At 51.5% G+C, this 16,862-nt stretch overlaps 1 protein-coding gene across 5 annotated transcripts in view; it reads right to left on the minus strand.

Moving 5' to 3' along the window:
• Positions 1-16,862, minus strand: part of LOC118207708 (neuron navigator 1) — an 86,365-nt gene that overhangs the window by 46,097 nt on the left and 23,406 nt on the right. For 3 of the 5 annotated variants that reach the window (XM_035381562.1, XM_035381558.1, XM_035381561.1), the window contains exons 2-3: positions 7,100-7,944; positions 5,271-5,368 (exon numbers count right to left, since the gene is read on the minus strand). In XM_035381562.1, coding sequence (XP_035237453.1) covers positions 5,271-5,368; positions 7,100-7,917 — 916 coding nt within the window. In that variant the 5' untranslated portion in view covers positions 7,918-7,944. Of the gene's footprint in view, positions 1-5,270; positions 5,369-7,099; positions 7,945-12,574; positions 12,912-16,862 lie in introns of those variants that run through there. The other 2 variants (XM_035381560.1, XM_035381559.1) reach the window with 2 other exon arrangements.

A 16,862-nucleotide genomic window follows, 5' to 3' on the forward strand; every position in this document is an offset into this window, starting at 1 on the left:
TTGTACACACCCAGCATGAGCTCGAATTAAAGACTTCTACAAAATTATACGACCGAAACTAAATCAACGCTACAAATTCTGAGTAAGTTTTCATTTTATATACATTCATTCATTTTGGACTGAACAGAAAATTGAAGGACAAAATCAAAAGACCAAGTTTTGTTGAGTAAAATGAGTAAAATGTAAGAACATATGTTGATTGAATCCAGCCCTGAATCACATCAGTGATTATAGTCCTCACAGATAAGCATTATAAGCACCCGTTGTGTCCCATTAAACACTTTCCCAGCTTGTATTTATATATAGACCCACTCTGTGTGTCTTTCCTGTGATATTCTTCAAGACCAAAAACAATCACTTGACTTTCTTATCGTAAAACAGAATCACCCAAAAAGCAAATATAACTGAATCAAATGGCAAACCATTCAATATACTGCATACACGGAGAGTAGGAAAAGAAAGTGCACTTTGTGATTGTGTGTAGAAAAAGAAAGTGCACTTTGTGATTGTGTGTAGGAAAAGGAAGTGCACTTTGTGATTGTGTGTAGAAAAAGAAAGTGCACTTTGTGATTGTGTGTAGGAAAAGAAAGTGCACTTTGTGATTGTGTGTAGGAAAAGGAAGTGCACTTTGTGATTGTGTGTAGAAAAAGAAAGTGCACTTTGTGATTGTGTGTAGAAAAAGAAAGTGCACTTTGTGATTGTGTGCAGAAAAAGAAAGTGCACTTTGTGATTGTGTGCAGAAAAAGAAAGTGCACTTTGTGATTGTGTGTAGAAAAAGAAAGTGCACATTGTGATTGTGTGTAGAAAAAGAAAGTGCGCTTTGTGATTGTGTGGGGGAGATTTAAAGGGGCCTGCCACTTCCTGTCCAGTTGGTGAATTCAGACCATTAGATCCTGGATCGATTGAGCGGCAGACGTGGTGAAAATCTGCCAGTAGACCCCGGGGGGTTCTGACCGTATGGGACCAGCCTGCACACCCTCAGGAGGCGAAACCCAATCCGCTGCGCCGAATCCCAACACCCCCCCCCCCACCCCCCTCCCGGCACATCTGTCGGCTGTCTGCCCCTCCGGCTAACATTCAAACGTGTACCCTCAACGGGGAGAGTGGCAGAGAGCCAGGCTGCTCGGAGTGACTCCTGTAATTAAGTGTACACTTGCTCAGACTTCTTACGTTTTATGCAGTTTTTTTTTGTTTTTTACTGGATGCGTTTCTCGTTAACCTCGCTTGGCGTTCCTCGTGTGCAGTTCCCAGGTCTGGTATTTCCTCAGTTCCGATGATACACATTCTCAGGAGGTAAAAAAAAAGTAATGAGATTCAAGGTGACGGATTCTCCTGCAGCAATGGAAATGAAACAAATCACAGAGGCAATCTATTCGCAGATCCACCTCCAGCCAGAATATCCCATTCGCGACAGACAATTCCCACAGAAAGGAACTGTTATTCCCACTGATATTTTATCATAATAAGGCAAATCCCAGGGTGTGAATGAATCAAAATGATACAAAGATGAGATGAGGTGTGTGAAACACTGGATATTGAGAGGGGAAGAACACCCCTAAGGCATTCATGGGTGAGAGAGAGGTAGTGGAGCACCTTATAAATCATTATGGGATACAAAGGAAGAGAATGCCCAACAACACATCCAGAACTAAAAAGCCCTTAAAAAACTGTCAGGAGCCAAAACTGTGCTGCGTTGGGGCCATAGGGACCACTAACCACAGCACCATCCAAGGAGATTGTATTGTCCAATAAGCAATATTATAGATAATTTATAGGCAATTTATTTGTTGGATTGTACCGACCCAAGCTTTGCATGATGGTGCTGTGAATTCTGTTGAGCGCGCTGGGTAATTTACAGTCTCTGGGGTTGAATATTTTGCTCGCAAGAAATTTTGAAAGCTAAACTTCTGCCTCTCTCGTAGCTGCGAGTGAGCTCTCCCCATTCTCTGTCCCCTGCCCGCAGTTACAGTAATCACTGCTGCCGCCCACAGCCGCGTGCGAATGGCTGCTGGAGATGCAGTTCTGCGCCCAGCATCTAAGAGGAGCCATTTTACAGGCCTCTGAACCAGGGCCAGCCGCGCCCACAGTCTCTTTCCCTCCTGACGATATGCGATACGAGAGGAAAGCCAAACTTCTCAAACCTTCTCAAGGTTCTCTGCATCCGGGATTCCAGATTCCCATGTCCCCCTCCAGAACGTTTTGATTGCCCACAACCCCCAGCACCCCCCCACGCCCCCCCCCCCCAGGCTCCCCATCTAATACCTGCGACGGACACGTGAGTAACATTTACACAAGCGAAACCCCCGCTGGATTTCTGAAAACCCAACCCTGAGAAAGAGAGGGAGAAAGAAAGTGCATGTTGGAACTGCACCACAGAATTCCAGAAAGTTCCCTCACGGTGTGTTGGAGTGAAACCTACACAATGATTATGGAAATAAAAAACACAGAACAAAACTGACCAGACACCAAAAAAAAAAGTCAACATCTGGACCAGAGATAGGCTTGCCAGTACATAAATTCAGTTTCAAACGCAACGTGTGAACATGGAAGGAGAGAGGAGATCATACAGAGCCGTGTTAATAACCCTGATGAACGGGCTTTCTCTCCGGAGATGGCAGGGATAAATGAAGGATAAAAAATGGACGGTGAACCGTAATAAGAAGGTTCCCTGATGCAGCGAGCAGGCAGGAATGAAACCAGGGCCTGGCTCTGTTCTCCAAGAGAGCCGTAAATCCAGAGGCAGACCGGCCTTGATACACAACAGAAAATCTCGCGAAAGCCCTCTGATATACATCATCCCTTTCCAGACGAGATTGAGTGTCCCGACGCGATCCAGAAGCCGGATGAAGGTCGCTGCTTAGGAACAGCATCCGTCCGGACCCCGCTCCGATTTCAGCGGGAGGCCGGAGTCGTGTCCCGGCGGACGGAGGGGCCAATCCGGTCCCCGTGTCATTTTGGTGTCCTCAGAAAGAGGAACAACCCCGAGAGCTCGGGACACCCTGGACCTGGTCCCCGGTCCACCCCAAGACCCACCACCGCCCCCAACACCCTACATTAAAGAACAAAATCCAAAATCCAGCTCAGGACTCAGGAGGGAGGATTTATGAGAATGAGGGGGCAATTTGCAACTCTGCCGAAATACCTGAAAATGCTCGAATCCCATTGGATAAAAAGCTTCTGTGCAGCCTGAATGTGGACTGCAGAAAATTGCTCTCTCTCACTTACGTGATTTTATCTGAGATGACAAGGAAATCCCTGCAGATACAATGCCCGAAATAGGATAGTTGCAATTTGTTTTATTTTGCAGTGTTTGCATGATTATGCATTTTTTCGGTAAACTGACCTTTTCTTGGCAAATGACCGAGTAAAAATAAATTATTAGTATTGAACACAAATGGAAGGAAAAAATATATCACTGTGGAACACAAAAACAAAGTAAAAGAATTAAGCAGATTTGCTTCCCTGGCTATAAATCTAGCATTAAGGGTTGTTGAGGACACACTTTGTCCTCAAACTCTGTGAAACCATTTTAAATGTGAAGCTTTCTGATTGAGACATACTGTGCATTGAGAAACCATTATGAAATGCCACTGCACAAGAGGAACAGTTTAGTTTCTGTTCAGATTTAGCGTCATCCTCCCTAACTGTGTAAAGGTTTATACTGATACTGGTGTAACAAATCTAGCTAAAGTCATTAAATAAATTAAATTAAAATTAAAAACGCGGGGCGACATAGCTCAAGAGGTAAGACCGATTGTCTGGCAGTCGGAGGGTTGCCGGTTCAAACCCCGCCCTGGGCATGTCGAAGTGTCCTTGAGCAAGACACCTAACCCCTAACCCCTAACTGCTCTGGCGAATGAGAGGCATCAATTGTAAAGCGCTTTGGATAAAAGCGCTATAAAAATGCAGTCCATTTACCATTTACCAAATACTTCTCCTGCATACAGTACAGAACTGAAATCTCTCACAAATGTGTAGTCAGTGTGACTGACATCACACATCCTAAAAGCAGGAACATCGTTTTTTGCCTTTCATTGGGAGGTGAAGATGAAGACAAAGCTTTCTGAAAGGAAAATCCATAAGCACAAGCAGGCAACCTTGTCCCTATTCGGCCTCCCGGACCCCTGGGGTACACTGAAGAGATGAGTCCATTGACGTTGTGTTCTTTCTCTGAGCCTCCTCCCTCTATCCCCCCCACACCCTGGGGCTCGCTGGGGAGGAAGGAGGAAGAGATCCGCCGGTAGCTGGGCTCTGGGGGAGGGGTTCTGGGGTGGGGGCAGCCGGCTCCTGGGGGTGGGGGCGCAGGCTGGGTTCTCTTCCACAGAGACCGCTATCCCACCGTGACCCCCCCCCCCCCCCCCCGATCCCACTCCCTCACCGTGTCTCTCCACACGGGGGAGGATTTGGTTTGGGAACCACAGTCCAGCAGGGACGGGGACGGGACGGGACGGGGATGGGGACAGGACAGGGGGGAGTGAGGAATAAGTGGAGGATTTACAGAAATAGCGCCAGGCCTAAAGAAGATTAAAACAGGACTGGTGACCTTTGACCTCTCCCCATCATGCTTTCCCCCCCAGCTGTTTAGGAAAGTCATCAGCGGGGATGAACACTCACAGTGCTTTAGAGGGTTCACAGTGAGTCATTGTGAAAACTGCTGAGAAGCACACAGTTCAGGCCGTGGTAAACCGTTTGGATACTGAGCACGGACACGCACTCAGCCCGAACGAATGAAGTGCCCAGTTTGTGTGACTAACGTCAGACTCACCTTTGTTTCAATCACCTCTCCCTTTTATAGTGACACATAGAATTCAGAAAACCACTGACTATACACCGACCAATCAAATTCCTTTTTAGCCACATATTCAGCACAGATCAGGCATCTCTGTGAGTCAGCAGAGTGATGGTATCCTAATGCAGCAATCTCTTTGTATCCCTCCACTTCTGAATGGTAAACAAAATGAATCACATTTTCCCAGGTTGTGGATGTCTAGATGTCTTTATTTTCTGCATCCTGCATCCACAACATGGCCCTCTGACTCAACTATACATGACTACTACACTAAGAGCAGGTGTAGTGATAGAGTTTCCCACGATGAGATCCAAATATCTGTAAATTTGGTATGTTGTGTAAGTTTGGTATGTATGCCTTGTTTTTTGACCGTATGCTCAGTGGAGAGATTAATTTATCGTCCAGGCTGAAGTTCCCCTCTGTGGCTAAGCGGTAAAGATGGCGCTTCGCGGCAAGGACAGCGGGAGGCGGAGTCACTCACCTGTGGGCAGGTCATCGCAGCACACCTCCATGGAGTCGGAGGAGCAGTCGCTGAGCTCCTCCAGGGATGAGCCGGTACTCTCCTCCGGAATCTGCAGTCTGAAAGCGATGGAGGAGAACGGCTTCACTCTCCTCCCCTTCCCACCACAAACAAAAGGAAGGCACAGTCCTGCGCTTTTAACCGTGAGTTTGGGTTCGAGTGAGGGTCTGAAAGGAACAGTCAGTGCCTCCTTTACTGCAGTCAGATACAGACAGAAGCTGCTTTTGACTATCTACTCCAATACCTCAGGCTGTAACCTCTACATCCACCATTTTATTTTCTCAGTCAATTCCCCGTTACCTCCCTACGACCAATAAACCCAAATTTAACTGCTGACCCCAGGCCGGTCAGCCGATTTACTTCTGCAAGTTCTTACCATCTGAGAGTTTTTATGTTTGTTTTCTCACCACTGTTTTTCTTTGCACGATTCCTTTTTGTCTGGTTTGCAAGTTATTGGCAGGGTCAGACCCAATACACTCTTTCTTTCTTAACTTCCTGTAAATTGTCTGTATGTCAGTGTCTGTGTAAAAAGCGAAATAGAAATGAAATGAAACTGAACAGATAAGATGAGGGTGCAGAAATACTTTTTAGAGGGGCCAAGGCTTAGCTCAAAACATGCCACAGGGCTCATACTATGCAAAAAAGTAGTCACTGATTGCTGTCATTAAGGACACAATCACAAAGTATGCAATTGCGTCATTGGGCTTTGCCATATTAATAATACCCTTCCACTGGCATTCATTTTTTAATAAACAGGACACAGCAGATAAACAATCTAAAGCATAACACACCTAAGTTAGTGGTAGCCAAGGTGGCTAATTTATTTGAAAAATTGATTTTTCTACTGACAGAAATGTATTACTTAACTGAAAGCTTATCTGATAGACACAGTGGAGACTAATTTTATTAGGCTAGTGGGAATGCATTTTATTTGGCTCATTTAATCACATTTTATTTATCTCACTTTGTAAGAAAAGCACTTAATAAATAAATGCACTATTATGCCAGTATTGTAACGAGTATCCAGCAATTACAGCACACAAACTGAAAACAAAAGCAGGGACTCATGGGTAAATACAAGACAGAGTTGGAGTTGTTTTTGTTCCTTATCTTTAGAGTGATACATCTTCTCTCACCACAACCCTCCCTCTATTTCACCCAGTCCCTGCCCACCCTCAGGCTGATTGGCCGCACGTCTTATGAGTCATCAGTGCATTTCCGTGTGAACTGGCCGGGGAAAGTGTGTCTGGCAGAAAGAGGGGTATATTTCTCCATCCCATTTTGAAGGTAAAAGGGTTGGTGGGGGGGGGGGGTGTCAATTGGCCGAAATGGGCCCACAGGACCGATTAAGTGTGCGTGAGAAATCCAGATCTGGGGGGGGGGGGGTGGTAAAACAGCAAGGGACCTGGGGGAAAAGAGGAGTTGCCAAAAAAGCTGGAAAAGAAAGGGGAAAACAAACAGGGGATGATGAAAGTTGGAGGCTGCAATGAGGAATAGAGCATTGTGGGCCAGGGAGGTGAAGCAGAGAGGCTGAGTGTTAAAGAGATGAACAGTGACTGTGAACTCTCTACAGTCGCTGAAGCAAAAGCGCGTGCTAAGCTGAGAAAGAACATTCACAATACACCCTTAAGCACTCAGCGACTGTGAAATTACTGCATTATCGAAATAAAAAAGTCCTGTTGTGTTATCTGTACATACAGGAGACGGAGTGTAATGAGTGGGTTGGGTTTCGAATGTGACCCATACTGTGGCCTGTGAGGGGCCACCTCTTTGTGCTTCGCTGTACTCACCTGTACCGGAAGGGTGCGACGGCGGCCATGTTGACTTGGGGCGCCTGGTTCCCCTTGGGCAGCTTCACGCTCTGGCTGTCTGGGGGCGGGGCCTGGGGCCGGGCCGGGGGCGGGGCCGAGGGTAGGGGGCGGTCGGGCGTGCAGGGGGACAGATCTTCGGGGGTGCCCATCTCCTCATCCGAGAGGCTCCCTGACGGGTCGCGCTCCAGGCGCCCCCCCTGTTTCGGGGGGGCGGTCCCGCTGGACGCGGGGCCGGGTGGCCGGGACAGGAGGTTCTCGTTGCTCAGCCCGTGCGGGGGGCAGCCCTCCCCCCCCTGCCCGGGCGTCACGGACGTCTCCTTGTGGGCGAGCGACGGGACGTTGGTGTTGTCCAGCCTCCTGTGGGTCGCCCGGGCGATGCCGGAAGGGCAGTTCTTGTTGCCGCCCTTCCTCAACTCCCGCAGGGGCTCCAGGGAGGGCGCCCCCTTGTGGACGTCCAGGGTGTCCTTGGAGCGCGGGTCCTCGCGGCGGGGCGGCTGGGGGCTGCTGAAGGCCGAGCGGGTTCCGTCGGACCTCTCGGCGGCCCGCGAGGCCTTGCTCTGGGCCTGGGACGGGCGCAGCCCGCTCCTCTGCAGCTGGTTCCTCAGCGCCGTGTCCCGCAGGAGGTCCCGGGAGGAGGAGGAGGCGCAGGAGGAGGAAGCCTTGGTGCCGAGCGGGATCTGGGTGGCGGGACGGGGCAGGCCGCTGCCCGGGTGCTTGTGGTCCAGTTTCGGGGAGGGGATCATGCTCCGGGGCAGGGGGATCCCGGAGCCCGTCTTCACGTTGACCCCTCCGCTCATGATCCTGGGGTATCACACGGTCCCTTTCTGCAGAGAGGAACACAGACATCACCTGACTGTAGAGGGACACAAAAGTCACCTGACTAGAGGAACACAAACATCACCTGACTGTAGAGGAGCATGGAGGTCACCTGACTGTAGAGGGACACAAGGTCACCTGACTGTAGAGGGACACGGACGTCACCTGACTGCAGAGGAACACGAACGTCACCTGACTGTAGAGGGACATGGAGGTCACCTGACTGTAGAGGGACACAAGGTCACCTGACTGTAGAGGGACATGGAGGTCACCTGACTGTCATGTGTCATCTCACTCCCAACAGGCTGGCTGCTGTTTCCTGTCGCCAAGTGCCATCGTACAATACCAGACAACCAAGTTCCTCTCAAACCGCCACCAGCGCCAACTGTCAGCCCACCAGCGTTTTGTACATCAGCACTACGGCAAGTCTGCCAGACCGTTCGCTAGACCATTCGCTAGACCGTTCACCAGACCGTTCACCAGCTACCCTGCATTCTTTTAACAGCGGATCCTCATCTCGACAGCCTCGCCGCTAACTGCCCGCTAGCGGAACGCCGCGGGGGCCGTCGGTGCCGGCGGCGACTGCGCTGCGGATGGCGAGCCCCTAGCGGGCCGACGTGTGCGCCGGCTGGGTCAGGCACGGCGGGAAAGAGACGAGAATCAGTGGGAAAAAAATCCAAGAATTTCATCAGAAACAAATACGATAAGAGTCAAATCAAATACAATTTCCGAGTGCCTTTCACATCACAGTCTGCGTAATGAGAGAGCGAGCGAGTGTTTCCCCTCTGTGACCTCAAAATGCATCATTTTAGAAAGAGGATCAGAACACAGGGCAGAGGTTAAACAGTCCACAAACCTGGACTGTTTAAACCATCAGGAAACACTCTCTCTGTCTTATTGCCAATCTTCAAATTCATCTTCAAGAATCAAGCAGCGCTCACACACACACACACACACACACACACACATACACACACACACGCTCAGTCTCCCCGTGTGACACTCAGATTGAAATGTCCTTCACCAGATTGACAGCTTAGATCAGTGAAAAACAATAACATTTCCAACTGGAGCCGTACCATTTGAAACAGAATCTGATGCACCCAAAAATATCAAGGAGGACAAAGCCAGCAAAGCTGTCATTCCAGGTATCGAATGAATTAAAAAAAAACTTACCTTCTGCACCAACGATACAGTAACTGAATCTATGGCCCAGCCAGCTAAGGTCGTTCACAAACGTGCAACATGGCTGAATAGCTCTAAGGGAGCAGATGAGGGGTTGCGTGTAGCCTAGCCTAGCATTACTGCAGCTTATGAGAATGCAGACAAATCTCAAGCCCATCTTTAATAGACCCGGGAGGGGGGGAGGGGGGGGCAGGGGGTATAAATGGGATTTAACTCATCCCATTAGCAGAGGGTAATCTGCTGTCACCATTCTAGGTCCCCAAACAATGACAAGCGTGCCTAACAGTCGCCGTACCACGCAAGGCCTGGGTTAGGACTAATTTGGGAATCGTTGCCCCTCAACAATAGCGGCAGAGTTTGGGTCAGAGGGTCTGGGGAGGCGGGGGGGAGGGGGAGAGGGTTTGGGGAGGTGGGGGGAGAGGGAGAGGGTTTGGGGAGGCGGGGGGGGAGGGGGAGAGGGTTTGGGGAGGCGGGGGGGAGGGGGAGACGGGGGTGGCGCCAGCGAGGAAGTGGAATAGCCACGCGGGCATGATGAGCGAGCATGCTAAGCGATCCGGGGAGACCTTAGGAGGAACCAGGGACCTACGTTAACGAGTCCGTCTTATTCACGGCTAATTGGCTCTCAGGTAAAGCACCATTCTTCACAGCGATGGATAAAAAATAGCCGCATGTATTGTAATTCAAGAAAGCTTAATTTCTCATTTCAATAGCCATGTCATCTTCTGGCCAGTGCTGACATAAACATCACCATATACCAATGAAGACATAATGGAGAAAGACACAGATGCGGTGAATTTGAAAAAGGATTCTGAATTAAATGATCACTGTACAGGATAGCTATTACTTTGTTTCTGGGGATGTAACTAAATAGAATATAGTTCTAGATAAAGAAATGAATTAAGTAAAGTATATTGATGAACAATAGAAAATGCAACAAGTAGCAGTTACAGGTTGTGCTTCTGCAGTTAGCCAGGAACTGTATTTCACAGGAACGTGAGTGTCCAGCCTAGGTTTCATTACTGTCTGCAAAAAAATTACTGCATAAAGGACTAAATGAGAGATTTCCCCCTCAAAGCACTCAACTCAATATCACCTGTAACACATACCTCATATGAAGTAGATATACTTCACATGCATTTGTAAGTGTATGTGTGCCAGTATTCACACACTCACACATGTAGTCACAACACACAGCCACACATGCTCTCACACACACACACACACACACACACACACAACACACACCCACACCCACATGCTCACACGCACACACACACATACACCTCACACACACACACCTCACATGCTCACACACACACGCACACAACACACACCCACACACACCTCACACGCTCACACACACACACACACACACACACACACACTTACTTACACACACACACGCCTCACACACACACACACACACACATAGAACTCATACACACCACACACACACACACACACACACACACACGCCTCACACACACACACACACACCTGAGGGCTTTGATGTAATGTATTTTTCTGTGACCGGTGGTGTTTGTTTCAGGTTTGTGTTTCCTCCTCAGGTCGCTGTGACTCTGAGGGGCTGGGTCGATAGAGCGTGTCGGCAGAGCGACGCAGCGCGGCACTCACACGCAGCAGGAGGAGCGACCTTTCAAACGCAGCCAGGGCTCTGTCTGCACACCTCCGCCTCCACAGTCTGCCCACGCCCGCCCTTTACTACAAGGACAAGCTCCGCGCCCCCCACACTCACACACACACACACACACACACACACACACACACACACACACACACACACCCCAAAGCCCTATGGCCCCGCACACACAAAACACCCCAAAAGCCCCGCCCCCCCCCCCTCCCCACACACACACACACCACACACACACACACACACCCCACCGCATCCCGGGAGACTCGGTCGGAGGTTCTGTGTACAAATCCTCCCAGGGGGACAGGCGCCATTTAACAGAAACAAAACGCGGCGTCCGCACGTAAACGGTCCTGTTTGCACACTGAGCCGCGAGCCGCCACAGGAGGAGGAGGAGGAGGAGGAGGAGGGGGACGGGCGCGCTCCTCGGACGCGGCCAGGAGCGGGACGGCGAGGAGTCCCGAGATGCCGCTCGGCGGGGGGGGTGGGGGGGGGGGCGGCGGACCTCTACGCGGTGGTCCCCGAAAAACATCTGCCGTCTGGCGTCGGGACTCCTAAACAAGCCGTAAGGAAACAAAAAAACACCGAAAACAAAGGGGAACAACGGTCCCGTTCTGGCGGAGCCTGCGCGCGGCGCGGGCCAAAACCAGGAAGCGTTTGCGGCGATGTTTACCGGGCCATGGCAACGCGGGTCTGCGGGTCGAATGCTCAAACCGTCTCACAAAGGCACCGGCAGACAGCTGGGATCATTCATTCCGCGGGGCAGCAGGAGGAAGAGAGAGAGAGAGCGACCGTGCGCGGGTTCGAATGGCGCAGGTTCGAATGGCGCGGGGTCTGGGCACGCTCACCGTGGAAGTCAGTCGAAGGGATGACTGTCTCGGCCAGTCCTTTCAGGAGGCGGCCTCTCGGTCACCTGACGCGGAAGGAGATCAAACGAGACGAGGATATTTACGGCCTCCGTTACCGCCCCTCAGCGCACAATTTACTAATTCACAGCGCTGAGAGCTAATCTTCAAGTACAGTCCCGTACAAAACAGCCCAGTCTTTAAAAGGGGGCGGGGGGGCAGGGGGGTGATGAAAACTTGCAAGAGGGAGAAATTAAAGATCTTCTAATCACCAGAAATTCAATTCTGACCTAATGCAGTTTCGCCCGCTCCTTGATGGAAGCGCATCAATACTTCCCCACACTCGTAAAAAGGAAATGGTCGCGGTGTGTATTGAGACGTTTGACGTTTGCTTTTAGGCAGCCATAAATGACATGAAGCAAAAAAACAAATAAATAAATCGCTGTGCCACACACTGTTCAGTGGAGCAGACGCAAACGTTGTGCGCTCAGCATTCTCAGTCAGAGCCTGAGCTGCGGGTTTAAGTCCGCATGGAAATGGCAGCATGGGCCAAAGCGCACAGGTTTTAACTGATCAAACTGGCTCTGTTTTTTTTTTATTTTGTAGTCGACGGGGGAATAACTCGGTCGCTGGCGTGACCTGGCAGCCGCGACGCCAACGATGACACAAGCAAGCCCACAACACCGCCAAATGAGTCAAAGAACCGCTATCAACTCACAGCAGAGCAAGAGTGAGATAGAGAGAGAGGGAGAGAGAGGGAGAGAGAGAGAGAGAGGGAGAGAGAGAGGGAGAGAAAGGGAGGAAGAGAGAGGGAGGGAGAGAGAGAGAGAGGGAGACTGAGAGAGAGAGGGAGGGAGAGAGAGAGGGAGACTGAGAGAGAGAGGGAGGGAGAGAGAGAGGGAGACTGAGAGAGAGAGAGAGAGGGAGAGTAAAGAGCCCCTTAGTTAAAGGTACCTCAGGTCCTGAAGGGTCAGTAGGGACAGCTCTGTCTGTGACACGTTCCCCACCTTTCACAATAAACCGGACGAGATGAAGTTGAAGAGATAAGATAGAAAGGCGGAAATTCTCACCGGATCACAGCGTCTCCTTTTCTCTGTCCCTCTCTCTCTCTCTCTCTCTCTCTCCCTCCCTCCCTCCGCTCCTCTGTGACAGCAGCGGGGGGGATCTTATCCGGGCAGAGCACGGCTGGCGTCTGCACGCGCGGTACCAGCTGCTCGCTGTGGCAGCGGGATAAACCCCAAACGCAATTTAATACAATTTCCAACAGCCTCGTGTTGCTTTTCGAGAGAGAGAGGGAGGGGGAGAGAGAGAGAGAGAGAGAGAGAGAGAGGGAGGGAGGGAGAGAGAGAGAGAGAGGGAAGGAGGGAGAGAGAGTGAAAGGGGAGGGGGCAGACACAAGGACAGAGTCGGCGAGGACGAGTCACCAGCCAGTGAGTCAGCTGGGAGAGGACTGAGTGGATCACAAGGTGTAACAAAGACAGACAGAGAGAGGGAGAGAAAGGGGGATAGAGAGAGAGAGAGGGGAATAGAGGGGGGGGGAGAGAGAGAGAGAGAGATGCGCATGCAGAGCACGCCACTTTCCCGTCCGCCAGTGAGCGTCTCTCTGCCCGCTCGTCCATGACATCATCGGCGCTGGCCTCGTGGGGAAGGCGTCCCTCGCGCTGCCCGGTTTCTCCTTTAAGAAACGCCCTTGAGATGGCAGGAGGCGGCTCAGACGCTGCCCGCTTCCACAGGACCAGCGGTAAAACGGGCTGCTCGCTAACACGCCAACTCCATCAGTAACGCCACATTCATTTCACAGACAGTCTCATCCTGAGCACGAGGGACCGTGCATGCATCTGAGTCATGTGAGCAGCATATAGCACGAGGCTAACAGCACTCAGAGCCTGTGCACGTGCAATATTACTAAATATTATTAAAGCGCTAGCCATGAACCAGAACCATGGCAAAGTCATAATGAGATGGCTGGCACGTTGTTTTTAGACTGTGCCAGGGTCCCGTAGGGCATTGTGAGACCCTGCCAAAATGTTATGCAACGGGCCGTGTTTGACAGTAAGGTCTGGGGATCGCCTGTTACCCCCAGACAGGTGCTCCTCTCTGCCAGGTTTCCACCATCGCCCAAGGCCTGGCCACGCCCCGCCACGCCCACACAGCACCAGCATCCAGACCCGCCATGAACCGGCAGCGTCTGCCCTGCTACACCCTGCTACACCCCGCTACACCCTGCTGCACCCTGCTACATCCTGCTACATTCCTGCTACACCCTGCTGTCCCCTGCTACATCCCTGCTACACCCTGCTGCACCCTGCTACATTCCTGCTACACCCTGCTGTCCCCTGCTACATCCCTGCTACATCCCTGCTACACCCTGCTGCACCCTGCTACATCCCTGCTACACCCTGCTGTCCTCTGCTACATCCCTGCTACACCCTGCTGCACCCTGCTACATCCCTGCTACACCCTGCAACACCCCGTTACACCCTGCTGCACCCTGCTACATCCCTGCTACACCCTGCTGTCCTCTGCTACATCCCTGCTACACCCTGCTACACCCCGCTACACCCTGCTGTCCTCTGCTACACCCCTGCTACACCCTGCTGTCCTCTGCTACACCCCTGCTACACCCTGCTGCACCCTGCTACATCCCTGCAACACCCCGCTACACCCTGCTACATCCCTGCTACACCCTGCTGTCCTCTGCTACATCCCTGCTACATCCTGCTGTCCTCTGCTACCTCCTGCTACACCCTGCTGCACCCTGCTACATCCCTGCTACACCCTGCTGCAGCCTGCTACATCCCTGCTACACCTTGCTGTCCTCTGCTACATCCCTGCTACACCCTGCTGTCCTCTGCTACCTCCTGCTACACCCTGCTACCCTCTGCTACATCCCTGCTACACCTTGCTGCACCCTGCTACCCTCTGCTACACCCTGCTACATCACTGCTACACCCCGCTGCACCGTGCTACATCCCTGCTACACCCTGCTACACCTTGCTGCACCCTGCCACCCTCTGCTACACCCTGCTGTCCTCTGCTACCTCCTGCTACACCCCGCTGCACCCTGCTACACCCTGCTACATCCCTGTTACACCTTGTTCCTGGTGTGAGGAGACTCATGGGCTACCCCTACCCTGCTACACCCTACTGTATAACCCAGGCTCTGGTTCTTCTGCTGCGATTGCTCGGCCCAGCCAGCTTGCAGTACGGTCTCCATGAACTGTACCACTGGCCCTGATTTCCCCCATGACATTTTCTCCTCTCCACACCTGGATGGAAATTACAGTTCTGGCAGCACTTTAAAGACATGAACACTCCAAGCACCTTTGATCGTGTACCGAAAAAATCTCCCTCTTTTTCTATGGCACAGCACACAACAGCACCATAGATGCTCTTAGGCTTCCACATAATTCATTTTTACATGTTTTGCAAGAAAGCATCTATAGCTGAATCAATGCTTTCACTGTCCCAGAGAACTCCTGAGAAACCCTCTACCTTTTACAACTCATACAGCGATTAAAGGGCCAGCAGTCACTATTCCCAGCACGGGTGTGTGCTTTCCATAGGCTAGAATGAATCCAGCCCTGAAACCCATCCACTCTGGGGGAATGAAAGGACATGTTGGCTTCAGCCCATTAAAAATATAAGACGTTCACTGGAAATGCACTTAAAGCATTATTCATTCCATATGACAGGCAGGGAAGACCTTGATGAGGGACAGGGGCTGACAATGCTTGGGCATAGAGAGAGAGAGAGAGAGAGAGAGAGGGCCAGAGAGCCGAACAAATCCCACCAAAATCAGGCCCAGTGCCCACGGCAGCCCTAAGACAATGGGAAACGTGTGTTTTTGTGCCAGGTACAACGGGTCAGACCGATCCCAGATACTCTCCCACGAGCCGCCCTGGCACAACAGGCAAGAGAACCACGGAGCCGCCCTGTTCCCAGAAAATCGAATTCTCCCAGAATGCATCAGCAGGAGCGTTAGCCCCCGCCCCTCGAATCAGAGACAGTTCCAACGTCGTTAAGGGTCCGGGCGGCGCCCGGCCAAAACGTCCGCCAACCGGACTCTCCGCGGCGAGGCGAGGGGAGAGGGCGGAGCGAGGCGGGGCAGGCGGGGTCAGGCGGGGGGGGGGGGGGGGGCGAGGTCTGAGGGGGGGGGGGGCGCGCGGAGAGCCGAGGGAGGACTCTGGGAAACGTCTTCGGAAAAGCGAGGACGTGTGAGCGGAGGACGCCACGCTTCGTCGCAGAAATTGCGCTGGCAGAGGGACCGCTGCAAATTCCGTCTGCTTCGTGGAAAACTGCTCGACTGGAGCGAGGAAAGAATGAAAAACTCGGCGCTCGGCAGGCGACGAAGACAAACAACACCGCTGCCGACCCCATCGTGGAATGTCAACTCAACAAAATTTATTTTAAATCCCCCCCCCCCCCCGCAAAGTGTCGCCTACTAACCCTGGAACAAATAAACAAAAAAAAAAGAAAACAAAGAAACCAAAAACAACAATATCTCTCTGAAACGCACCGCTTATCTGTCGCAGCGATTGGACAGAGCAAATCCTGTCTGGCTGGCCATTGGCTGGTCACTCATCTTACCCTGATCAGGCTGGAAAGCAGGCGTTTATCTCTGTTAATCTCAGCTGATCGGTTCCCCGCCTAATCGGGAGAGCTCGGGAACAGGGGGGCTGCGAACCCGTCAGCAGATGTTGGGGATTTACGGCCGGGTCCACGCGGCTGCGCGAGCCACAGAGAAGGTTCCAGAAGGTGAGATAAGCAGTTTTATTGTGAGGCGGCTTTCTGAGGCCCGTTAGTCACTTGGGACTAATCCGTCGGGCCTGCCACACCGGGGATGACGTTCTCCCGTGAGCTCACTAAACGACCCGCTCGCGTTCATTCCGGAAACTTCCGCGGTCCGGCGCTACCCTCATTCGGCCATAAAATGTGGTCCAGGACGTGCTTTTATCGTCTTCGCGAAAGACTTTATAAATGACATCGTAAGTCTCAAAATTGCTGGTTCTTTTTAGGTGCAGGCAATGATTCTGTCCTCGCCACAACCGAAGAAGAGTTCTTGTCCTGTAATAAACACTGAAAAACATCAGAAGTTTTTTGTGGTTCAAATGCATTGTCGAAAAAAGAATTTCAAAAATTATAGGAGCTGTTTTTGGCATCTCTTTGCACACTGTGTCCAGAAATGCGAAGGACATTCACAAAAAAGTGGCAAAAAAAAATCTATCAATGAATGATCTAA

This window comes from Anguilla anguilla, chromosome 11, assembly GCF_013347855.1.
Source record: "Anguilla anguilla isolate fAngAng1 chromosome 11, fAngAng1.pri, whole genome shotgun sequence".
NCBI classification, from domain to species: Eukaryota; Metazoa; Chordata; class Actinopteri; order Anguilliformes; family Anguillidae; genus Anguilla; species Anguilla anguilla.